The 25,718-nt window shown below is 58.8% G+C and overlaps 2 protein-coding genes across 52 annotated transcripts in view; one reads left to right on the plus strand and one right to left on the minus strand.

The window, feature by feature from the left end:
* LOC119849376 (zinc finger protein 420-like) overlaps positions 1 to 25,718 on the plus strand; it is a 3,142,523-nt gene that overhangs the window by 2,377,298 nt on the left and 739,507 nt on the right. The window contains exon 7 of one of the 44 annotated variants that reach the window (XM_043503782.1): positions 25,505 to 25,648. The exons of the other annotated variants lie outside the window; for them this stretch is intronic. Within the exon in view, the coding sequence (XP_043359717.1) occupies positions 25,505 to 25,648 (144 nt within the window). The remainder of the gene's footprint in view (positions 1 to 25,504; positions 25,649 to 25,718) is intronic. 44 annotated transcript variants of the gene reach the window in all.
* Positions 1 to 25,718, minus strand: part of LOC119849403 (zinc finger protein 501-like) — a 1,099,011-nt gene that overhangs the window by 222,207 nt on the left and 851,086 nt on the right. The window lies entirely within an intron of this gene.

A 25,718-nucleotide genomic window follows, 5' to 3' on the forward strand; every position in this document is an offset into this window, starting at 1 on the left:
CTGAGCCCTCTCGGCCGCCGTAGCGCCGCTGGGTGTCCCCTCCCCGGGAACCGACGCCCCCGCCCCCGCCCCCGCCCCCGCCCCCACGGGAGCCCCCCCAAATCCGCCCCCCGAGACCCGCACCCCCAAATCCACCCCCCGAGACCCGCACCCCCAAATCCACCCCCTGAGACCCGCACCCCCTGCCCCGCCCCCACGGGAGCCCCCCCAAATCCACCCCCGAGACCCGCACCCCCAAATACACCCCCTGAGACCCGCACCCCCTGCCCCGCCCCCACGGGAGCCCCCCAAATCCCCCCCCGATACCCGCACCCCCTGCCCCGCCCCCACGGGAGCCCCCCCAAATCCACCCCCCGAGACCCGCACCCCCTCCCCCGCCCCCACGGGAGCCCCCCCAAATCCACCCCCCGAGACCCGCACCCCCAAATCCACCCCCCTAGACCCGCACCCCCTGCCCCGCCCCCACGGGAGCCCCCCAAATCCACCCCCCGAGACCCGCACCCCCTCCCCCGCCCCCACAGGTACACCCCCTAATCCCCCCCCGAGACCCGCACCCCCTCCCCCGCCCCCACGGGAGCCCCCCCAAATCCACCCCCCGAGACCCGCACCCCCTCCCCCTCCCGCACGGGAGCCCCCCCAAATCCACCCCCCGAGACCCGCACCCCCAAATACACCCCCTGAGACCCGCACCCCCTGCCCCGCCCCCACGGGAGCCCCCCCAAATCCCCCCCCGAGACCCGCACCCCCTGCCCCGCCCCCACGGGAGCCCCCCCAAATCCACCCCCCGAGACCCGCACCCCCTCCCCCGCCCCCACGGGAGCCCCCCCAAATCCACCCCCCGAGACCCGCACCCCCAAATACACCCCCTGAGACCCGCACCCCCTGCCCCGCCCCCACGGGAGCCCCCCCAAATCCACCCCCCGAGACCCGCACCCCCTCCCCCGCCCCCACGGGAGCCCCCCCAAATCTGCCCCCCGAGACCCGCACCCCCAAATCCACCCCCCGAGACCCGCACCCCCAAATACACCCCCTGAGACCCGCACCCCCTGCCCCGCCCCCACGGGAGCCCCCCCAAATCCACCCCCGAGACCCGCACCCCCAAATACACCCCCTGAGACCCGCACCCCTGCCCCGCCCCCACGGGAGCCCCCCCAAATCCCCCCCGATACCCGCACCCCCTGCCCCGCCCCCACGGGAGCCCCCCCAAATCCACCCCCCGAGACCCGCACCCCCAAATACACCCCCTGAGACCCGCACCCCCTCCCCCACTCCCACGGGAGCCCCCCCAAATCCACCCCCCGAGACCCGCACCCCCTCCCCCTCCCGCACGGGAGCCCCCCCAAATCCACCCCCCGAGACCCGCACCCCCTCCCCCTCCCCCGCCCCCACGGGAGCCCCCCCAAATCCACCCCCCGAGACCCGCACCCCCTCCCCCGCCCCCACGGGAGCCCCCCAAATCCACCCCCCGAGACCCGCACCCCCTCCCCCGCCCCCACAGGTACACCCCCTAATCCCCCCCCCGAGACCCGCACCCCCTCCCCCGCCCCCACGGGAGCCCCCCCCAAATCCGCCCCCCGAGACCCGCACCCCCAAATCCACCCCCCGAGACCCGCACCCCCAAATACACCCCCTGAGACCCGCACCCCCTGCCCCGCCCCCACGGGAGCCCCCCCAAATCCGCCCCCCGAGACCCGCACCCCCAAATACACCCCCTGAGACCCGCACCCCCTGCCCCGCCCCCACGGGAGCCCCCCCAAATCCACCCCCCGATACCCGCACCCCCTGCCCCGCCCCCACGGGAGCCCCCCCAAATCCACCCCCCGAGACCCGCACCCCCTCCCACGCCCCCACAGGTACACCCCCTAATCCCCCCCGAGTACCGAAACCCCCTACCCCGCCCCCAAGGGCGCACCCCCAAATCCCCCCTCCTCGGGAACCGACACCCCCTCCCCCGCCCCCACGGGAGCAACCCCACATCCCCCCGAGAATTGACACTCCTCCCCCGCCCCCACAGGAGCACCCCCAAATCCACCCCCCGAGACCCGCACCCCCTCCCCCGCCCCCACGGGAGCCCCCCCAAATCCACCCCCCGAGACCCGCACCCCCTCCCCCGCCCCCACGGGAGCCCCCCCAAATCCACCCCCCGAGACCCGCACCCCCAAATACACCCCCTGAGACCCGCACCCACTGCCCCGCCCCCACGGGAGCCCCCCCAAATCCACCCCCCGAGACTCGCACCCCCTCCCCCGCTCCCACGGGAGCCCCCCCAAATCCACCCCCGAGACCCGCACCCCCTCCCCCTCCCGCACGGGAGCCCCCCCAAATCCACCCCCCGAGACCCGCACCCCCTCCCCCGCCCCCACGGGAGCCCCCCAAATCCACCCCCCGAGACCCGCACCCCCTCCCCCGCTCCCACGGGAGCCCCCCCAAATCCACCCCCCGAGACCCGCACCCCCTCCCCGCCCCCACGGGAGCCCCCCAAATCCACCCCCCGAGACTCGCACCCCCTCCCCCGCCCCCACAGGTACACCCCCTAATCCCCCCCCGAGACCCGCACCCCCTCCCCCGCCCCCCGAGACCCGCAACCCCTGCCCCGCCCCCACGGGAGGCCCCCCAAATCCACCCCCCGAGACCCGCACCCCCTCCCCCGCCCCCACGGGAGCCCCCCCAAATCCACCCCCCGAGACCCGCACCCCCAAATACACCCCCTGAGACCCGCACCCCCTGCCCCGCCCCCACGGGAGCCCCCCCAAATCCACCCCCCGAGACCCGCACCTCCAAATACACCCCCTGAGACCCGCACACCCTGCCCCGCCCCCACGGGAGCCCCCCCAAATCCACCCCCCGAGACCCTCACCCCCTCCCCCGCCCCCACAGGAGCCCCCCCAAATCCACCCCCCGAGACCCGCACCCCCTCCCCCGCCCCCACAGGTACACCCCCTAATCCCCCCCCGAGACCCGCACCCCCTCCCCCGCCCCCACGGGAGCCCCCCCAAATCCACCCCCTGAGACCCGCACCCCCTCCCCCGCCCCCACAGGTACACCCCCTAATCCCCCCCCGAGTACCGAAAACCCCCTACCCCCGCCCCCAAGGGCGCACCCCCACATCCCCCCTCCTCGGGAACGGACACCCCCTCCCCGCCCACACGGGAGCCCCCCCAAATCCCCCCAAGAATCGACACCCCTCCCCCGCCCCCACGGGAGCACCCCCAAATCCCCCCTCGAATACCGAAACCCCCTCCCCCGCCCCCAAGGGCGCACCCCCAAATCCCCCCTCCTCGGGAACCGACACCCCCTCCCCCGCCCCCACGGGAGCAACCCCACATCCCCCCGAGAATTGACACTCCTCCCCCGCCCCCACAGGAGCACCCCCAAATCCACCCCCCGAGACCCGCACCCCCTCCGCCGCCCCCTCTGGAGCCCCCCCAAATCCCCCTGAGAATCGACACCCCTCCCCCGCCCCCACAGGTACACCCCCAAATCCCCCCCGAGTACCGAAAACCCCTACCCGCCCCCAAGGGCGCACACCCCACATCCCCCCTCCTCGGAACCGACACCCCCTCCCCCACCCCCACGGGAGCCCCCCCAAATCCCCCCGAGAATCGACATCCCTCCCCCGCCCCCACAGGTACACCCCCAAATCCACCCCCCGAGACCCGCACCCCCTCCCCCGCCCCCACGGGAGCCCCCCCAAATCCACCCCCCGAGACCCGCACCCCCTCCCCCGCTCCCACGGGAGCCCCCCCAAATCCACCCCCCGAGACCCGCACCCCCAAATCCACCCCCTGAGACCCGCACCCCCTCCCCCGCCCCCACGGGAGCCCCCCCAAATCCACCCCCGAGACTCGCACCCCCTCCCCCGCTCCCACGGGAGCCCCCCCAAATCCACCCCCCGAGACCCGCACCCCCTCCCCCTCCCGCACGGGAGCCCCCCCAAATCCACCCCCCGAGACCCGCACCCCCTCCCCCTCCCCCGCCCCCACGGGAGCCCCCCCCAAATCCACCCCCCGAGACCCGCACCCCCTCCCCCGCTCCCACGGGAGCCCCCCCAAATCCACCCCCCGAGACCCGCACCCCCTCCCCTGCCCCCACGGGAGCCCCCCAAATCCACCCCCCGAGACCCGCACCCCCTCCCCCCCGCCCCCACAGGTACACCCCCTAATCCCCCCCCGAGACCCGCACACCCTCCCCCGCCCCCACGGGAGCCCCCCCAAATCCACCCCCTGAGACCCGCACCCCCTCCCCCGCCCCCACAGGTACACCCCCTAATCCCCCCCCGAGTACCGAAACCCCCTACCCCGCCCCCAAGGGCGCACCCCCACATCCCCCCTCCTCGGGAACCGACACCCCCTCCCCGCCCACACGGGAGCCCCCCCAAATCCCCCCAAGAATCGACACCCCTCCCCCGCCCCCAGGGGAGCACCCCCAAATCCCCCCTCGAGTACCGAAACCCCCTACCCCGCCCCCAAGGGCGCACCCCCACATCCCCCCTCCTCGGGAACCGACACCCCCTCCCCCGCTCCCACGGGAGCCCCCCCAAATCCACCCCCGAGACCCGCACCCCCTCCCCTGCCCCCACGGGAGCCCCCCAAATCCACCCCCCGAGACCCGCACCCCCTCCCCCGCCCCCACAGGTACACCCCCTAATCCCCCCCCGAGACCCGCACCCCCTCCCCCGCCCCCACGGGAGCCCCCCCAACTCCCCCCCCTGAGACCCGCACCCCCCCCCCCCGCCCCCACAGGTACACCCCCTAATCCCCCCCCGAGTACCGAAACCCCCTACCCCGCCCCCAAGGGCGCACCCCCACATCCCCCCTCCTCGGGAACGGACACCCCCTCCCCGCCCACACGGGAGCCCCCCCAAATCCCCCCAAGAATCGACACCCCTCCCCCGCCCCCACGGGAGCACCCCCAAATCCCCCCTCGAGTACCGAAACCCCCTACCCCGCCCCCAAGGGCGCACCCCCAAATCCCCCCTCCTCGGGAACCGACACCCCCTCCCCCGCCCCCACGGGAGCAACCCCACATCCCCCCCGAGAATTGACACTCCTCCCCCGCCCCCACAGGAGCACCCCCAAATCCACCCCCCGAGACCCGCACCCCCTACCCCGCCCCCACGGGAGCCCCCCCAAATCCCCCTGAGAATCGACACCCCTCCCCCGCCCCCACAGGTACACCCCCAAATCCCCCCCGAGTACCGAAACCCCCTACCCCGCCCCCAAGGGCGCACCCCCACATCCCCCCTCCTCGGGAACCGACACCCCCTCCCCCACCCCCACGGGAGCCCCCCCAAATCCCCCCGAGAATCGACATCCCTCCCCCGCCCCCACAGGTACACCCCCAAATCCACCCCCCGAGACCCGCACCCCCTCCCCCGCCCCCACGGGAGCCCCCCCAAATCCACCCCCCGAGACCCGCACCCCCTCCCCCGCCCCCACGGGAGCCCCCCCAAATCCACCCCCCCGAGACCCGCACCCCCAAATCCACCCCCTGAGACCCGCACCCCCTCCCCCGCCCCCACGGGAGCCCCCCCAAATCCACCCCCCGAGACTCGCACCCCCTCCCCCGCTCCCACGGGAGCCCCCCCAAATCCACCCCCCGAGACCCGCACCCCCTCCCCCTCCCGCACGGGAGCCCCCCCAAATCCACCCCCCGAGACCCGCACCCCCCCCCCCCCCCCCGCCCCCCACGGGAGCCCCCCCAACTCCACCCCCCGAGACCCCGCACCCCCCTCCCCCGCTCCCACGGGAGCCCCCCCAATCCACCCCCCGAGACCCGCACCCCCTCCCCCGCCCCCCGGGAGCCCCCCAAATCCACCCCCCGAGACCGCACCCCCTCCCCCGCCCCCACAGGTACCCCCCTAATCCCCCCCCGAGACCCGCACCCCCTCCCCCGCCCCCACGGGAGCCCCCCCAAATCCACCCCCTGAGACTCGCACCCCCTCCCCCGCCCCCACAGGTACACCCCCTAATCCCCCCCCGAGTACCGAAACCCCCTACCCCGCCCCCAAGGGCGCACCCCCACATCCCCCCTCCTCGGGAACCGACACCCCCTCCCCGCCCACACGGGAGCCCCCCCAAATCCCCCCCAAGAATCGACACCCCTCCCCCGCCCCCAGGGGAGCACCCCCAAATCCCCCCTCGAGTACCGAAACCCCCTACCCCGCCCCCAAGGGCGCACCCCCACATCCCCCCTCCTCGGGAACCGACACCCCCTCCCCCGCCCCCACGGGAGCAACCCCACATCCCCCCGAGAATCGACATCCCTCCCCCGCCCCCACAGGAGCACCCCCAAATCCCCCCCCCGAGACCCGCACCTCCTCCCCCGCCCCCACGGGAGCCCCCCCAAATCCCCCCCCGAGAATCGACACCCCCTACCCCGCCCCCACGGGCGCACCCCCAAATCCCCCTTCCTCGGGAACCGACACCCCCTCCCCCGCCCCCACGAGAGCAACCCCACATCCCCCCCGAGAATCGACACTCCTCCCCCGCCCCCACAGGAGCACCCCCAAATCCACCCCCCGATACCCGCACCCCCTCCCCCGCCCCCACGGGAGCCCCCCCAAATCCCTCAAGAATCGACACCCCTCCCCCGCCCCCACAGGTACACTCCCAAATCCCCCCGAGTACCGAAACCCCCTACCCCGCCCCCAAGGGCGCACCCCCACATCCCCCCTCCTCGGGAACCGATACCCCCTCCCCCGCCCCCACGGGAGCCCCCCCAAATCCCCCCGAGAATCGACACCCCCTCCCCCGCCTCCACGGGAGCCCCCCCAAATCCACCCCCTGAGACCCGCACCCCCTCCCCCGCCCCCACAGGTACACCCCCAAATCCCCCCCGAGTACCGAAACCCCTACCCCCGCCCCAAGGGCGCACCCCCACATCCCCCCTCCTCGGGAACCGACACCCCCTCCCCCGCCCCCACGGGAGCAACCCCACATCCCCCCCCGAGAATTGACACCCCTCCCCCGCCCCCACAGGTACACCCCCAAATCCCCCCCCCGAGTACCGAAACCCCCTACCCCGCCCCCAAGGGCGCACCCCCACATCCCCCCTCCTCGGGAACCGACACCCCCTCCCCCACCCCCATGGGAGCAACCCCACATCCCCCCCCGAGAATCGACACTCCTCCCCCGCCCCCACAGGAGCACCCCCAAATCCACCCCCCGAGACCCGCACCCCATCCCCCGCCTCCACGGGAGACCCCCCAAATCTCCCCTGAGAATCGACACCCCTCCCCCGCCAACACAGGTAGACCCCAACATCCCCCCCGAGTACCGAAACCCCCTACCCCGCCCCCACAGGCGCACCCCCACCTCCAACCCGAAAATCGACACCCCTCCCCGCCCCCACGGGTCCACCCCCACATTCAACCCGAGAACCGACACCCCTCCCCCGCCCCCACGGGTGCACCCCCAAATCCCCCCCCGAGAGCCGACACCCCTCCCCCACGGGTCCACCTCCAAATCCCCCCCCCAAGAACCGACTCCCCCTCCCCCGGGTGCATCCCGAAATCCACCCCCCGAGAAACAACACTCCTCCCCCGTCCCCGCGGGTGCACCCCCAAATCCCCCCTCCCCGGGAACCGACATCCCCTCCCCCGCCCCCACGGGAGCACCCCCATATCCTCCCTCCTCGAGAACTGACACCTCCTCCCCTGCCCACACGTGTGCACCCCCAAATCACCCCCGAGAACCGTCACCCCCTCCCCCGCCCCCATGGGAGCACCCCCAAACCCCCTCCGAGAACCGACGCCCCCGCCCCCATGGGAGCACCCCCACATCCTGCCTCCCCTGGATCCGACACCCCCCCGTCCCCATGGGTGCACCCCCAATTGCCCCCTCCCTGAGAACTGACACCCCCATGGGTGCACCTCCAATTTCCCCCCCAAGAACTGACACCCCCGACTGTAATTGGGCTGGGTGTCTCCCCATCCCCAAATTCCCCCCCCGAGAATTGACCCCTCTTGCCTGCTGTAGCTGTGCTGGGTGTCTCCCCACTCGCACGCATGCAACCCCAAATTCCGCCCAAGAACTGACACCCCCACAGGTGCACCCCTAATTTCCCCGTGAAAACTGACACTCCCTGCTGTAATTGGGCTGGGTGTCTCCCCATCGCCAAATTCCCCCTTCCCGAGAACTGACACCCCCTCTCCTGCTGTAATAGCACTGGGTGTCTCCCCACCCTCACAGGCGCACCCCCAGATTCCCGCCCCCCCAGGAACTGATCCCTCTCACCTGCCGTAGCTGTGCTGGGTGTCTTCCCTTGAGCACACCCCCAAATTGCTCCCCTCGAGAACAGACACCCCCACCGGTGCACCCCCCAATTCCCCTCTGAGAACTGACACTCCCTCCCCCACTATAGTTGCTCTGGGTGTCTCCGGCCCCCCCAAATCCCCCTCCCGAGCATTGACACCCCTCCCCCCCATAGCTGCACAAGGGGTGGGATTGGAGCATCAGGCTGGGAGGCTTGTCTCCTGGGGGGCTGGGCTGGGCAGGATCAGTCTGGGGGCCGGGGTGTAATTCGCCCCCCACGATAGCGAACCAACGGGGACAGGAGATTGCCGGTCCCTACAAGGGTTTTCACGCCCTCTCTCTACCCGGGGTAGCACCCCACGACCGAGCATCCTTCCTACGCTTAAGGGAGGGGAAAATTCATTGAGACCAAGGCCAGCAGGGACCTGCGACCGAGGCCCACCCTACTCAGCAGCTCTTCGGGGTGCAGGGGGAGAATCGGCTCAGCAACGCTCTGGAAAACCCGAAAGGTCAGTTGTAGGCGGGGGCGGACACGCCGTCGCAGGACCTTTGCAACCCTCTCGTCTGACCCCCCTGTATCGCACAATCCCTCCTCGAGCGGAAACACGTCCAAGCTCGATATAAAAATTGCCAGGGACGCAGCATCAGCCGTGACTCTTGGGAAATTGTTCCAGTGGTTAAAGAGTCTCACGTTATTTGCACCTTATTTCCACTCTGAAGCCGTGCGGCTTCAGTTTGCGGCCTGCGAGACCGAAGAGCCAATATTTGTTCCCCACGTAGCCCCGGGGCGGGCAAAATACAGGCCGGATCCGGCCCATCTAACCTTTCTCTCCTGCCTCCTCTGGCCCCTTGGGATCTCTGAGTGCGAGCTGCTAAAAGTCCCGCAGTGCAGCGGGGCTCTGCCACGGCCCCACGCCGCTCCGGGAAGCAGCTGCTGGCACATCCCTGCAGAAACCGGCCAATGGGAGCTGCAGGGCTGGTGCTTGCAGGGGTGGGCACGGCCGGGAGCCGCCTGTGGAAAGCGCCTCCCGGCCAGAGCCCAGGTCAGACCCCCTCCCGCCCAGACTTTTCCCCAGACCTCGCACCCTCTCCATTACTATAGTAGAAGCGTGCGGCTCGTGACGACTTACCAACATTCAAGGGGTGGCCCCCCCCCCCTGCAAAAATGATTGGCCACGCCTGACGTAGGTACTGCTAGACTATAATCGACTCACCCCTTAACCTTTTCTTCGGCACGCTAACTAGATTGAACTCCTGAAGTCTCTCACGCTCAGGTAGGTTTTTTAATCCTTTCGTCATGGCTCGTCTCTGACTCCTCTCCAAGGTGTCCGCAAAAAGAAAAGGAGGACTTGTGGCACCTCAGAGACTAACAAATTTATTAGTCGCTACGGTGCCACAAGTCCTCCTTTTCTTTTCGCGACTGCGGACTAACACGGCTGCTACTCTGAAACATCTCCAGCGTATCCACGTCCGGCCTGAATTTGGGCCCCAGATCTTTTTCGGAGTCGCTGCTTCCCAGGAGAGAGTCCCCCATCCCGTAAGTATCGCAGACGTTCCTTGGTCCTAGCTACATATAGTTACGTTTTAGAGGTATTAATTTGCATATTGTTTGCTTGCGCCCAGTTTATCAAGCACTCCAGATTGCAGGGACCCTCCTCTCCATTGTTTTCCACTGCCCCAATTTTTGTGCCATCTGCAATCTTTCTCAGTGATGATTTTGTTTTCTTCCAGGTCATTGGTGAAAAATATTAAATAGCATTGGGCCAAGAACCAATCCCTGCAGGGCCTCACTGGAAACACCCTTAGTCCCTGTCACGGAGTGTGGGGGAGTCAGGGCCCTGCACCCCCCACTTCCTGTGATTCATCTTGACTCTCAGCCTGCCAGTAAACCAGAAGGTTTATTAGCCGACAGGAACACGGTCCAAACCAGAGCTTGTAGGTACAGACAACAGGATCCCTCAATCACGTCCATCTTCGGGGGTGGGGAGCCCAGACCCCGGTGCTGGGCCTTCCTCCGTTTCCCCAGCCAGCTCCAAACTCAGACCCCTTCCAGCCCCTCCTCTGGCCTTTGTCTCTTTCCCAGGCCAGGAGGCCACCTGATCTCTTTGTTCTCCAACACCTTCAGTTGGCACCTTGCAGGGGAGGGTCCCAGGCCATCAGCTGTGAGGAGACAGGGTGTCGGCCATTCTCTGGGCAGACCCCTGCCCTCCAGGGCTCTGCAACCATCACACCCCCTTATCCCACCACCTAGAGACTTAAGAAATGCATAGGGGAAACTGAGGCACCCACACAGTATTCGGAGAAAATATTAAGAACGGTCCCACTTCGTCACAGTCCCCATTTACAGTTACATTTTCTGACCAAGAGTACTTGTGGCACCTTAGAGACTAACAACTTTATTTGAGCATAAGCTTTCGTGAGCCACAAGTCCTCCTTTTCTTTTTGCAAATACAGACACGGCTGCTACTCTGAAACCTGTCATTTTCTGACCATTCATTTAGCCAGGTTTTAATCCATTTCATGTGGGCCATTTTTGTTTTGTATCACTCATTTTGTAATCAAAATGCGTGCTACCAAGTCCAACCCCTTACAGAAGTCTAAGTCTATTCTCCTAATGCTGTTACCTTTGTCAACTAAACTTGTCCTCTCCGCAAAAAAAAGATCTCAGGTTAGATTGACGGATCTGTTTCCCACAAACCCATGTTGGTTGGCATTAATTACATTGACCTCCTTTAGTTCTTTATTAATGGAGTCCCATAATATACTGGCGTGGTACCACCCGGGATGGGTGTCATACAACGCTGAACGGTATCGCACTGGTCAGCCAAGTGGTGCTTGACTGGCCTCCAGCCGGATCAGGGACACCCAGCGTGTGGCAGGACTCGAGCCACAACAGGGAGCGGGAGGAACCAGGGTGGGGGAGATGGGAGGATGCTCCCCGCCCCCCGACTCCCAGCTTTTCCCACAACCCCATGAGAAGCCGTAATCGGCTTCTGGATACGCAAGGGAAACTGAGGCACGGAGGGGCAAACATCCCCCAAAGTGAGACACCTAGGATTAGAACCCAGGCATCCTGGATCCCATTCCCCCAGCCCCGTGCTCTAACCACTAGACCCCACTGTCGTCCCAGAGCCAGCAGAGAACCCAGGAGTGAGCCGGGACCTGGACTGGCGCGATGCCCAGTGGTGGACTCTAGGCCCCTCCTGTTCCTTTCATGTCCTTGCAATAGGCACAGGGCAGCCCCATCTCCTCCCCCCTCGAAATGGGAGCAGGGGGCGATCAGACCTTGAATAGGCCCCAGGGCATCATTGGTCCTCCAAGCCTCCCCTCCGCATGGGACCCGTGCTCCAGATTTGTTAGCAAGATTAAGGGGGATGAGAGAGACAATGCCAGCTAGGCACCCTCCCTGATAGACAGAACCCAGCCCCCCCCCCCGCTCTAACCCACTAGCCCCCACTCCCCTCCCAGAGCCGGGGAGAGAACCCAGGAGTCCTGGCTCCTAGCCCCCCTCCCCTCCCAGAGCTGGGGAGAGAACCCAGGAGTCCTGGCTCCTAGCCCCCCTCCCCTCCCAGAGCTGGGGAGAGAACCCAGGAGTCCTGGCTCCCAGCCCCCCCCCCCGCTCTAACCCACTAGCCCCCACTCCCCTCCCAGAGCCGGGGAGAGAACCCAGGAGTCCTGGCTCCTAGCCCCCCTCCCCTCCCAGAGCCGGGGAGAGAACCCAGGAGTCCTGGCTCCTAGCCCCCCTCCCCTCCCAGAGCTGGGGAGAGAACCCAGGAGTCCTGGCTCCCAGCCCCCCCCCCCCCCCGCTCTAACCCACTAGCCCCCACTCCCCTCCCAGAGCCGGGGAGAGAACCCAGGAGTCCTGGCTCCTAGCCCCCCTCCCCTCCCAGAGCCGGGGAGAGAACCCAGGAGTCCTGGCTCCCAGCCCCCCCTGCTCTAACCCCCCAGACCCCACTCCCCTCCCAGAGCCAGGGAGAGAACCCAGGAGTCCTGGCTCCTAGCCCCCCTCCCCTCCCAGAGCTGGGGAGAGAACCCAGGAGTCCTGGCTCCCAGCCCCCCCCCCCCCGCTCTAACCGCTAGCCCCTACTGCCCCCCTCCCCGAGCCGGGGAGAGAACCCAGGAGTCCTGGCTCCTAGCCCCCCTCCCCTCCCAGAGCCGGGGAGAGAACCCAGGAGTCCTGGCTCCCAGCCCCCCCTGCTCTAACCCCCCCAGACCCCACTCCCCTCCCAGAGCCAGGGAGAGAACCCAGGAGTCCTGGCTCCTAGCCCCCCTCCCCTCCCAGAGCTGGGGAGAGAACCCAGGAGTCCGGGCTCCCAGCCCCCCCCCCCGCTCTAACCGCTAGCCCCCACTGCCCCCCTCCCCGAGCCGGGAACGGAACCCAGGAGTCCTGGCTCCCAGCCCCCCCTGCTCTAACCCCCCCAGACCCCACTCCCCTCCCAGAGCCAGGGAGAGAACCCAGGAGTCCTGGCTCCTAGCCCCCCTCCCCTCCCAGAGCTGGGGAGAGAACCCAGGAGTCCTGGCTCCCAGGCCCCCCCCCCGCTCTAACCCACTAGCCCCCACTCCCCTCCCAGAGCCGGGGAGAGAACCCAGGAGTCCTGGCTCCTAGCCCCCCTCCCCTCCCAGAGCCGGGGAGAGAACCCAGGAGTCCTGGCTCCTAGCCCCCCTCCCCTCCCAGAGCTGGGGAGAGAACCCAGGAGTCCTGGCTCCCAGCCCCCCCCCACTCTAACCACTAGCTCCCACTCCCCTCCCAGAGCCAGGGAGAGAACCCAGGAGTCCTGGCTCCCAGCCCCCCCCCCCCGCTCTAACCCACTAGCCCCCACTCCCCTCCCAGAGCCAGGCAGAGAACCCAGGAGTCCTGGCTCCTAGCCCCCCTCCCCTCCCAGAGCCAGGGAGAGAACCCAGGAGTCCTGGCTCCCAGCCCCCCCCCCCGCTCTAACCCACTAGCCCCCACTCCCCTCCCAGAGCCAGGCAGAGAACCCAGGCGTCCTGCGAGCAAACAGCCCGGTCCCTCCCCCGCCTCTGACCAGCCCTCCCCGCTGCGAAATCACCGCCCCGCTAGAGCTGCCGGGGACCGGGACCGGCTCGGGCGGGGTCCGAGCGCTGCCGCCCGGGTGGGGTTTGCCGGGCACAGGAAGGGGCTGGAGCAGCCGGGAGGAAGGAGGCAGGAGCCGGGGAGAACAAAGCCCCGGGATCCGAGGGGTGCAGCTGGAATCCAGGTGGGGACAGAGAGTGGGGCCCGGGGGGGGTCCTCTTTGGTGGAGGTGCCAGGAGGGGAAGGTCAGTGGGGCAGCTGTGGGGTTGAACTGTCTCTGTGCAGCCAGGAAATTCCCGGGGGGGGGAGTTAATTGGAGCCTGTCCCTGTTTGTGCCCCTTGCCTCTCACCCCCTGATACAAATTCTCTCTAGTTCTTCCCCTTTTCTCTCTCAGTGCCACACGTGGCTTTAAAATCCAGGAGATCCCCCCCCTTTCCCCTCCAATCATCAGCTCTCTGGTCTCCCCCGATTTCCCCCTGTTCTTTCCGTAATCATCAAATGTCAGTTTAAAATCTCCTCTGATTTGGGGGGATTTTCTCACCCATTTCATTGGCACTAATTTGTGTTTCTTCAGGTGGGAAAATGTTGCCCTGAGTCATTCCCCCAAAGGGATCGGGGTCAGTGGGGGCTGTTTGGGGGAGCCTGGATACACGGCTGCCTCTGGGGTGGGGATGGGGTGGCCGTTCTCTGCCAGGGTGGGGAGGGGAAGAGCAAGTGTCCCCCATGACCCCAGTTACCCAATCCCAGTGGCTTCCCCCAAACTATCAACACAGTTGCCCCCAGCCACCAATTGCCAATCACTTGCCCACCTCCTGCTACTGCCCCTTTCCCTCTTCCAGGGACCTTCCTGCTCCATCTCCCCTCCCTTGCCCTCTTAAAGCAGCTCCTCAAAGGGCTCCCTGCTCCCCATGTGAATGGTGGGGTGAGGAAAAACATTACTTTGTTTATATGATGGACAGTCATATAAAATCCTTTCAAACATTTCCCCTTTTCCTGCTTATTATTTAATAGCAATATAAAACCCCCTCCAATCTCGGTGTTTTTCTCTCCTATTATCACATGCGTAGTTTGTGACCCATTTTCTCTGCAAATCTCAAAGATTGATATAAAATACCCTAAACATTTGCCCCACTTTCTCTCCAGTTATCTATGAATAATTTTGCCCTGTTAAAATATTTGCCGATTAAAGAGACTAGCCACATATTCCATAGACATCAAAGCCAGGGGCCTCCCCCTGTGTGGGGGATCAGTGGCTACCAGCTGGCGACAGGAGAGTTGCCCGGACCCTTTTCTTTTCTCCAGCTGGCACGGGATGAGGAGGTCCCTCTGAGTGCAGCGCGGGTCCAGAAGTTTCCCAAACCCCATGACAAAGGGTCTCCGTGAGGGGTGGCTTCCCGCAGTGCTAAGATGCAGCCACCTCTGGGGTGGATCCACAGTGGCTATTGTTTGCTAGTGACAGGGCATGGAAATTTCTTACCTATTTTGGCCCTTCCAGGCCTTCCCCTCTCCTGTTAAAGAAGCATCCCCCTGGGCTCCGTCTGCCTGCGGTGATAACTTTCTATCCACTTCTCAGACACTGTGTGCTGAAACCACCACCGATTTTGCTTCTCTTCCCTCTGGAAAACTGCAGGAACTTCCAGTTTTGTGGGGAAAATTCTTGCCCCGAGTCCTTGCCCGAGATCTGGGGGGTGAGGGAGGTGGGAAGGGGGTGAGCACTCGCACTCAGTGATCTGTTGAAGAGGATTCTGGCCTCATCCTTTCTGAACAGCGTTTGTGGCTCTGAGACCAGTGTTAATCTGGAGTCACTGCAAGAGACAGACAAGAAGTGACTCCAGATGGACAGTGGGACAAATGAGTTCAGCAATTCTCCCTGTGAGGAGGGGCTCTCATTAGCTGCTCTCCCCAGAGAGCTAAGGGAGGGAAGGCTGCTCACACGCTCTGTCCCTCTCTGCTCAGGATACGGGGATTCAGCTTCCTGGTCAGACCCTGCAGCTCCCATTGAGATTGGGGAGACCCTGCTGAGCAGCTGCTGCTCCCCCAGTGGGGTCTGTGCTGGGAAGTGACCTTAATTAAAGCTGCTTCTCTGCCCAGGCCAGGTGATGACTTTCTCCACCTGGTGCTAGCCCCTTAGGGCAGCCCTGGGCCTTGGTAATACTGCTCTTTTCTAGCATTGTGTTCAGACACTTTGTTACGGGGGTGGGGGGATGGAGAAGGGGGTTAAAATCTCTCTGTGGGTTTAGCCTGGCAGGAGGGGCCAGGTCTACACTGTAATACAGAGAACAAGCATTTTCCGAGCATGGCAGAATCCAGGGTGTCTGTCTGTAGGGAAAGGGCCTGAGGGAATCGTGACGTGAAATGAACTAAAGCCTGTTCTGAAACCTCCACAACCGCCCTTCTCGCCCTGCCAGGCTGCAGAATGACGCCCACGTTTCGCTCCAGCTCATCCCACCCTCCCATGGGACAGGGGAGAGACATGGCTGCAGAGGAGCCAGTTCATGTAGGGATTATCGGGGGGTTGCTGGTGGGATCCTGCAGGAGGGAGAGGGGCAGCAAATACATCGGAGAGGTTTGCACCGTCTGGTTTGGAGGTTGGAGCGGGGAAGGAAATGCACAGGGTGGAGAAAGGGAGGAGGCCAGGGTCTGGCAAACCTGCTGGAAGTTATTTAATAAGTGGTCTAGATTCTAGGAACAGACCCATGAGGTTTGGGGGTGAAAATGCTCTAATTTGTGGAACAGGAAATAATCCACCTAGATAGGGCTAGGAAAACAGCCCAGACTCCCAGTGCTGGAGCCTGACCCGACTAACCAGCGGCTGCTGTGAGATATGAAGGGGGCACCCCCATGTGAGGCTCAGGGGAGCTGCCCCTCCCTTCATATCCAGCTCCTCACAATGAGGAGGGTTTTGGGCTTCCTACCAGGGAACTCTCTCTGGACCCTGGCAGAGGCTCCAGCTCCTGTGTGAGTCTCTGGCTAGTGGGTGTGTGATGAGGCTACTGGGAGATTTGTCCCCTCACCCTGATGCTTCCTGGATGCTCTAAGCCAGGGGTTCTTAAACTTCATTGCACCACGACCCCCTTCTGACAAGAAAAATTCCTACATGACCCCTGTGCCCTGTGTTACTCAGAATCGTTTATATTTATTTTATTTAAAATACTTATTATCTACAAAAAGTAGCCACTACATATTTAAATTCACTCTGCAATCGCAAGACAATCTTTGGTTTCAGAGTAGCAGCCGTGTTAGTCTGTATTCGCAAAAAGAAAAGGAGGACTTGTGGCACCTTAGAGACTAACAAATTTATTAGAGCATAAACTTTCGTGAGCTACAGCTCACTTCATCGGATGCATTTGGTGGAAAAAAAACCAAACCATTTTTCCATCAAATGCATCCGATGAAGTGAGCTGTAGCTCACGAAAGCTTATGCTCTAATAAATTTGTTAGTCTCTAAGGTGCCACAAGTCCTCCTTTTCTTAAGACAATCTTTATATCCAGCTAGGGGCTCCATCTCCTGTATCAGTCTCTGGCTAGTTGGCGTGTGATGGATCTGCTGGGAGAGACGAGGGGCTCTCTCTCTTCGTCCCCTCACCCTGGTGTTTCCTGGATGCTCTGAGTGGTGTGGAGGTGGGACTCTGCTAGGGGGCTTATTCCTTCACCCACTTACTTCCCTGGTCCTTCTCGCACGAACAGAGAGCAACAATACCCGAAGTCCAAAGGTGCAAACAATTTGATGTTTATTGGGGTGAACTTCCGGCAAGCATGATCCCAGTTTGCTTCCTTAGTGTCCCCCTTCCCAGCTCTGACACCACAGAGCCTTACCCGTGTCCCTGTTCCCATTCCCCCCCTTTAGCAAAACATGATTCCAATTTCCCCATCCCCATTCCCTGTCCCCATTCCCCCCCCCACTCACTTCCCGATTGACTGCAGACTATATAGTAAAACAAGAGTTCTGCTTAGCTATACCTTAACCAATCATTTTCCTGAAATTTAACTAACCAGTCCTAACATATTGTAACATGATTATGTAACCAATTATATCCCACCACCTTAATTAGTTTACACCCAGCAAAATTAATTATACAGCAGACAGAAACAATCCCAGAACCAGACAGAAGCCATGCAAATAAACAATGGCAAAGTGGAACTATAATGACAAAACAATATAGAAGTGAGGATTTCACATCCCAGCTATTGCTAAGTGAGTTCTTGCCAGACAGGATGCTACCAAACTAAGTTTCCTTTTGCATCTTCGAGGCACTTCCCTTTCTCTGGAGGCGAAGGCACTATCAGGACAGGATTGTATCCTAACAGCCCCATAGCATCTTATCTCAATGGGACTAGTCTGGAAGGTGAGGAGGTGACCGGTCGCTTCCCAGCTTATGGCTGCCCCTGTTGCTTAGCCAGAGATCTCAGCCTAAGCACAGGGCCTCAGACTGTCACAGTGAGAGAAGGACCTTACACCAGCAGACAGTGACTTTGATTCTTTCTTTTATACCCCTAACTAGCCAAGTGATAAGGATACACCTAAATTCTTAGAGTCTAGGCCTTTGCAGACAGGCCTGAATATCTATATCCTAACAGACTCTGTGGATTCCAAACCATCCAGAGCTTCCATTTGATTGGCGCCTCTCCCCCACGAATAGTGGGGCTGTGAGTGGGGCAGCAGGTCCTGAGTGGGGGGCTCTTGTTCTTTCAGGGGCCGGTGACCTTCGAGGAGGTGGCTGTGTATTTCACCAGGGAAGAGGGGGCTCTGCTGGACCCCGCTCAGAGAGCCCTCTGCAGAGACGTCATGCAGGAGACCTATGAGAATGTGACCTCGCTGGGTAAGGATTGCTGTCCCCTCGGTTCTTGGAAGGGGAAATGAGGAGTTATGGTACATGTCACCCCTACAACACAACTCGTACTCTGCCCTGTTTCAGCATCACCCCAGCATACCAGCAACACACATCCTAACACTCTACCCTGCTACACAACACCTTGGGAACAGATCACAGGAGCCGTTTAGCACAATGTCAAATATCTTCTCTTTCCTAAGGTAAAACTGGCGGTTGGGTCCTGCATGAAGAAAAGAAGCTTCCTACCCCTGCCCCTCACTTGAACCCTGAGCCTACTCCACACAAACTGGCTCCGACTTGCAAAATGATCCCACTCCCTTACCCTCACCGTGAGGTTTCTTTCTGAGTCGTTGCCTTCACTTGCTCCTCACTAAGCCCTGGAGAACACTAGTGTGTATCCCACCAGAGTGCTGACAGTCCACAGAGCAAGAACTCGCCCTTGTGCACCTTTAGTGACACAACCTACAACACTGAGCACTGAAATGGGGCAGACTCGGTCCCTCAGGGGTCAGATGCACCTCTCCGCATACCACAGTCACAGCTCTGCCAAGCTGCTCGAACTACTCCCTCCACCATCCGATTACAGCTACACCTGACCCAGTGCACACAGCCGGGGAGCACGCAGATAAATGCTGGTATTCACATCTGTAGAGCACAATGCAATGGCATGTTCTTAGTCCTTCCTCGTATCTATTATAGATTCATAAATTTGTAAGGCCAGAAGGGATTACTAGGTTATCTACTCTGATCTCCTGTATCACACAGGCAACAGAATTTCATCCGGTCACAGCTGAACACCTTGTGTTTGGCTAAATCATCTTCCAGAAAGGAAGTCTCGACATGAAGACTTCAACAGAAGGAGAATTCTCCAGTTCCTGGGGTAGTTTGCTAACCATTGCACCACCCTGACAGAACCATTCCCAGTGGCTCTTACCAGCTGCAGAGTTTGGGATGGGAGCAGAGTTAGGGTGGCAATGCAGGGGTAGCGTGTACATTTACTTTTCATTTTCTGGTTTGCAAAGGTTTAAGTTTAGCCATTGTCCATATGGTGAAAGGCAGGAGACAGCTCTGGGCAACCTTAACTCTGCACTAAAATAGTTTATGGGTATTTAGTTTCCTTCATTTTTTGTAATGGACTTTTTGCCACCATAACTGTGTCTATATTGAATCTTTTGCCAACATTGTTATGTTGGATGGGGTAGGGAGTGTGATTTTTGTACAGCCCTAAGCAACAGAGCTATCCTGGCCAAACTTTAAAGAGCACACCTTGTTAGAGTGCACCTGTGGATTTTACAGCACTTCAAAATATTGTCAACAGGGAAACGATAGACACACTCATCGAATCGTAGAAGATTAGGGTTGGAAGAGACCTCAGGAGGTCATCAAAGCAGGACCAACTCCTACTAAATCATTCCAGCCAGGGCTTTGTCAAGCTGAGCCTTAAAAACTTCTAAGAATGGAGATTCCACCACTTCCCTAAGGAACCCGTTCCAGTGCTTCACCACGCTCCTAGTGAAATAGTGTTTCCTAATATCCAACGTAGACCTCCCCCACTGCAACTGGAGTCCATTGCTCCTTGTTCTGTCATCTGCCACCACTGAGAACAGTCTAGATCCGTCCTCTTTGAAACCCCCCTTCAGGTAGTTGAAGGCTGCTATCAAATCATCCCTCGCTCTTCTCTTCTGCAGACTAAATAACCCCAGTTCCCTCAGCCTCTCCTCATAAGTCATGTGCCCCAGCCCCCTAATCATTTTTGTTGCCCTCCACTTGACTCTCTCCAATTTGTCCACATCCTTTCGGTATTGGGGGGCCCAAAACTAGATGCAATACTCCAGATGTGGCCTCACGAGTGCCGAATAGAGGGGAATAATCACTTCCCTCGATCTGCTGGCAGTGCTTCTACTAATACAGCCCAATATGCCATTAGCCTTCTTGGCAACAAGGGCACGCTGCTGACTCATCTCCAGCTTCTCATGCACTGTAATCCCCAGGTCCTTTTCTGCAGAACTGCCGCTTAGCCAGCCTGTAGCGGTGCATGGGATTCTTCCGTCCTAAGTGAACCTCATCTGTCCTTGTTGAACCGCATCAGATTTCTTTTGGCTCAATGCTCCAATTTGTCTAGGTCACTCTGGACCCTATCCCTACCCTCCAACACATCTACCTCTCCCCCTAACTTAGTGTCATCCATGAACTTGCTCAGGGTGCAATCCATCACATCATTCAGATCATTAATGAAGAGGTTGAACAAAACCGGCCCCAGGACAGCCCCTCGGGCACTCCAGTTGATACCAGCTGCCAACTAGACATCAAGCCGTTGATCACTACCTGTTGAGCCAACGATCTAGCCAGCTTTCTATCCACTTTATAGTCCATTCATCCAGTCCATACTTCTTTAACTCGCTGGCAAGAATACTGTGGGAGACCATATCAAAAGCTTTGCTAAAGTCAAGATGTATCACGTCCATATCCACAGAGCCAGTTGTCTCATTATAGAAGGCAATCATGTTGGTCAGGCATGAGTTGTCCTTGGTGAATCCATGTTGATGGTTCCTGATCACCTTCCTCTCCTCCAAGTGCTTCAAAATGGATTCCTTGAAGATCTGCTCCATGATTTTTCCAGGAACAGAGGTGAGACTGACTAGTCTGTAGATCCCCAGATTCTCCTTCTTCCCTATTTTAAAGATGGGCACTATATTTGCCTTTTTCCAATCATCCGGGACCTCTCCGCGATCACCACGAGTTTTGAAAGATATTGACCAATGGCTCTGCAATCACATCCGCCAATTCCTTCAGCATCCTCAGATGCATTAGATCTGGACCCATGGACTTGTGCACATCCACCTTTTCTAAATAGTCCTTAACCTGTTCTTTGACCCTGAGGGCTGCTCACCTCCTCCCCATGCTGTGCTGCCCAGTGCAGCAGTCTGGGAGCTGACCTTGTCTTGAAGATCCGAGCAAAAAAAGCATTGAGTCCTTCAGCTTTTTCCACATCATCTGTCACTAGGTTGCCTCCCCCATTCCGTAAGGGGCCCAAACTTTCCCTGATCTTTTTCTTGTTGTGAACATACCTGTAGAAACCCTTCTTGTTACCGCTGAGCATCTCCTTGGAGAATCCAGCCCCCATTCCACTGGACATTCTCAGTACTTACAGATTCACAGCTATTGCAGCTTACTAGTTATACATCCCATCACTGCTCCACTTAACACACAACACCTAGATGTGTTTAGAGTGAAAACAAGTAAAAGTTTATTTAATGGAGTCTAGAGATTGAAGTGATAGCAAGGAGAAGTACTGGGGAAAAAATAGTTACACATCAGGTAAAATCAGAACACTCTTTCTAAAACCTAGACTTTATAGAACTAGATCCTTTCATACCTTCTACAGCAATGCTCATGCAACGTCCTTCCAGCATTTTAGAGCCAGGCTTGGCTCTGATCGTCTGCTCATGAGACAAATGATGCCTCCACGCTGGAGGATGCAGGGTGTTCCTCTGTACCCCCCAAATGTACCCTGACATTCCATTATTTTCACGCATAAACAGGATCCTGCTGTTTATTTTTTTGTGTAAATTTCCTCTCTTGAAGATTTCACAATCTCTTCATTAGCATTTGGCTCCATATACAAGCTGAGACACCTCCCCCTTCTGCCTGTCTGTTCCCATCTGTCTCTTGGCTTAGGTCTCGTCTTCATGACACACTACAATACTCCTCCCTCCGATTTCACTCTCCAGCTACGCCGACAAACTAAAATCCCTCTTGACGAGAGGCGTAGAGCTTTTTGCCACAAAGTTAGATCCACAATGTCAGTGTGGACACTGTACATGGTTGTGTCTCAGTAAGTGGCTTCCAGGTTGTGTCTCACAATACCCATCCTCGCTGCTCTGGTCAGCAGTTTGAACTCTGCTGCCCTGCAGCTAGGTAAACTAGCCCATCCCCCTTTAAAGACCCGGGAATTTTTGAAATTCCACTTCCTGTTTGCTCAGCAAGGAGAGCTCACATTGCATCTTCCCAGCTGACCATGGCAGCAAACGCTCTCCTGCCTGGAGTAGAACAGAGCTGTTGGATCTGCTGGGTCTGTGGGGAGAAGAGGCTATGCAATCGCAGCTCCGCTCCAGCCATAGGAACTTCGATACCTAGGGCAGATTTCTCGTGGCACGTTGGAGAAAGCCCACGAACCAGACGCGCATCAGTGCCGTGGGAAGAGTAAGGGTCTGAGACAGGCGTACCAGAAAGCAAGGGAGGCAAACCATCACTCTGGTGCTGCACCGAAGACCTGCTACTTCTACAAAGAGCTGGATGCTGTCTCCACCATGGATACTTCAGCAGGACGGGGGAGCCGGAGACAGTGGCCAGCAGACTTAACCCTGAGGCCGAAGAAGTGGAGTTGGAGGATGAGATGGGACAGGCGACAGGGTCGTCCAGCAGTGTGGCGAGTCAGGAGCTCTTCTCGACTCTGGTGGTCTCAAGCCAGTCCCAGTGCTCCAGCTCTGGCGCCCATGATGCAGGAGAGGGGAAGCTCTGGTAAATGCTCATTTTGAATTGAAACTGCTCGGTTACATGAGGTAGAGCTGTCCTTTGTGGGTGAAGGGAACAGGAATGTACAAGACTAGCTGTGTTTGCATCTGCTTCACCTTCAGCTGTGCAGTTACGCAGTTGGGGCCCTGCGGAAAAGTTTGTTAATGCACATCAAGTTTTCCCAGGAATCCTCCAGAAAGATCTCTAGGAAACTTTCCTGGAGGTACTCACCAGTCTTGTGCCAAAGGTTCCTTGGCAGAGCTCTTTTCTTTCTTCCCCCACTGTAGGAAACTTTGCCACACCCATTGGGGATCACTTCTTCAGGGACCAAAGTGGCACATGAGCAACCAGCATAGGGACCTGGTCCGAAGCCACACGCATGTAGGAGATCATAGAATCTCAGGGTTGGAAGGGACCTCAGGAGATCATCTAGTCCAACCCCCTGCTCAAAGCAGGACCAATCCCCAATTTTTTGCCCCAGATCCCTAAATGGCCCCCTCAAGGATTGAACTCACAACCCTGGGTTTAGCAGGCTAATGCTCAAATCACTGAGCTATCTCTCCCCACTTAATATTATTTATTTTTTTTAAACCTCCCTAAATGAATATTTTATTCCAGTGTAACACATTTGATGTTTCCATGATTTAAAATGAACTAAACACCGAAATCTATATTTAAACAACATTACATGAAAATGACAAAGCCAGGCAATTCCTAGTCACGGTCAACAAGGTCCCAGTCAAGGTCAACAATACATCCGTTAACTAAAGCTGTTGAGCTATCAACTTTTCCACTTTTCCAAAAGGTTAAGGACACAACCGACAGCTTGTGCTTTAACTTAATTTCCTGGATTATGTTACGTACCAAACTTTAAGTGCCATAGAAATATCCCCTTCACTAGATTCAAGAAGTTCAGTGTTCTTCCTCTCATTTCTGATTTGTATGAGAGTGATCAGTTAAGATCACTCTGTGTCCTGGTCTATTCCAGCCAGTGCAGGATTGTTCTAAAAATATGGTTAAAATACTCTGAACAATCTCACTTTAAGTTACACTAAGGTGCCCACCACTTTCTTCGAGAAATTGTTTACAACCACACACTTAAAAAATGTTTCCCATCTGTTTAGTCTAAATTGCTTTTAGTTCCGTGACACAACTAAAGAGATGCACCCTTGCTTACCCTCAGGAGTGAGATATTGGCTTCACTCACCCCGTCTATGAAAAATGGTGGCAGAATTTACAGTAATGTCCCTGGGTGGTTGCAGTGATCCCCTTATCATACCACTTAGACCCTTTGCCCCATCTTGAGCATTTACCTCCACCCTGGGCCGAACTCACCATGTTGAGGGCACTCTCCAAGCTGTGTGCTTGCCAAGGGAGAGTGAGAAGGAGGTGAATTTAAATATTATGATTCAGTGCTGTGCGGGCACTCACAATACTGCCTCTGTTTCTTGTTTCTTGTGCTTCGACAGATGCGTCATGAAGGGGAATCCCCTAGACACAAGCAGAGCACTCGGTCAGATAAGGAGGCGAACGGGTGGAAGAAGGAGGACATGTTTAGGAAGGTGCATACTTAAAGGGGCAATGCGTGTCTCTCTCACACACAGGGTTTCAGAGTAGCAGCCGTGTTAGTCTGTATTCGCAAAAAGAAAAGGAGTACTTGTGGCACCTTAGAGACTAACAAATTTATTAGAGCATAAGCTTTCGTGAGCTACAGCTCACTTCATCGGATGCATTTGGTGGAAAAAAAAAAAAACCAACCAAATGCATCCGATGAAGTGAGCTGTAGCTCACGAAAGCTTATGCTCTAATAAATTTGTTAGTCTCTAAGGTGCCACAAGTCCTCCTTTTCTTTTTGCGAATACAGACTAACACGGCTGCTACTCTGAAACCTGTCAAAAGGAATAAAAGATACAATGCAAATCAACTTCTAACTTAACAAGCTAAAACAGATCTAAAAAAATGTCTTTCTCTCACCATATCTTGTGACAGGCTGGGTTTCCTATCAGCCAGGACTCCCTATGTCCACAAGGTCAGTTCTTCAGGAGTTGTTGATTTCGTGAGCAGAGAGAGTCTCAAGTTTGTTCATCACTTCGTACCGGAAACATCTTCAATTTTTAGCTGTCATGATGACTGGCTGTCTGTTCTGGATGTGAACTTCAAGCAGCCCCTGTAATGGAAAGTAAATTTCTTGTTCACACCTCCCCGCTGCTGGAGAATGGCCATTTAACCAAGTGATAGTCTTGCTCTCTGAGGAACAGGTCTGTGGGTGTTCCCCAGAATTGTAACATATTTTCATGAATATCATACATTAAAATTTCATAAATTTACATACATAGTGTCATTACACATATTATAACACAATGATAATGTTCAGTGGATTATGAATTTTAAATGAAACCTCACAAAGGCATACTTTGTACTCAATATAATTTTGTAAAATAGTGAATATATGTGTACAGACTCACACAGTGTCTATCTGTTTCAGAGTAGCAGCCGTGTTAGTCTGTATTCGCAAAAAGAGAAGGAGTACTTGTGGCACCTTAGAGACTAACAAATTTATTCGAGCATAAGCTTTCGTGAACTACATCGGAAATGCATCCGATGAAGTGAGCTGTAGCTCACGAAAGCTTATGCTCAAATAAATTTGTTAGTCTCTAAGGTGCGACAAGTGTCTATCTGTGTGAGTTCTCAGCAGATATGTGGGTAGTTCAGTCCCTCATCATCAGTGTTCTTCGCCTTTGAGGACCTGAGGAGCTGGCCCTGGGATTTTATTCGTTTACGAAGGACTGGAGTTAAATTAATAGACAATTTTTTATGACAAAGTCTTATGAATTTCCCCAATCTCATTTGTTTTCTTTCATCGGAGCAGGGTTTCCAGTCTCCAGACTTGATGTGATCTCCCAGCTGGAACAGGGGGAAGAACCATGGCTCCCAGACCTCCAGTGTTCAGAGGAAAGAGAAATCCTGAGAGGTCCCTGCACAGGCAAAGACCCATTAAACCAACTCAGAAACTGTAAGTGGCTGAAATAAACATCTGGGATACCCTACAACGACCTTGGGAGCTCTCTTAGTTCAGGATTGTG

This window comes from Dermochelys coriacea, chromosome 28, assembly GCF_009764565.3.
Source record: "Dermochelys coriacea isolate rDerCor1 chromosome 28, rDerCor1.pri.v4, whole genome shotgun sequence".
NCBI classification, from domain to species: Eukaryota; Metazoa; Chordata; order Testudines; family Dermochelyidae; genus Dermochelys; species Dermochelys coriacea.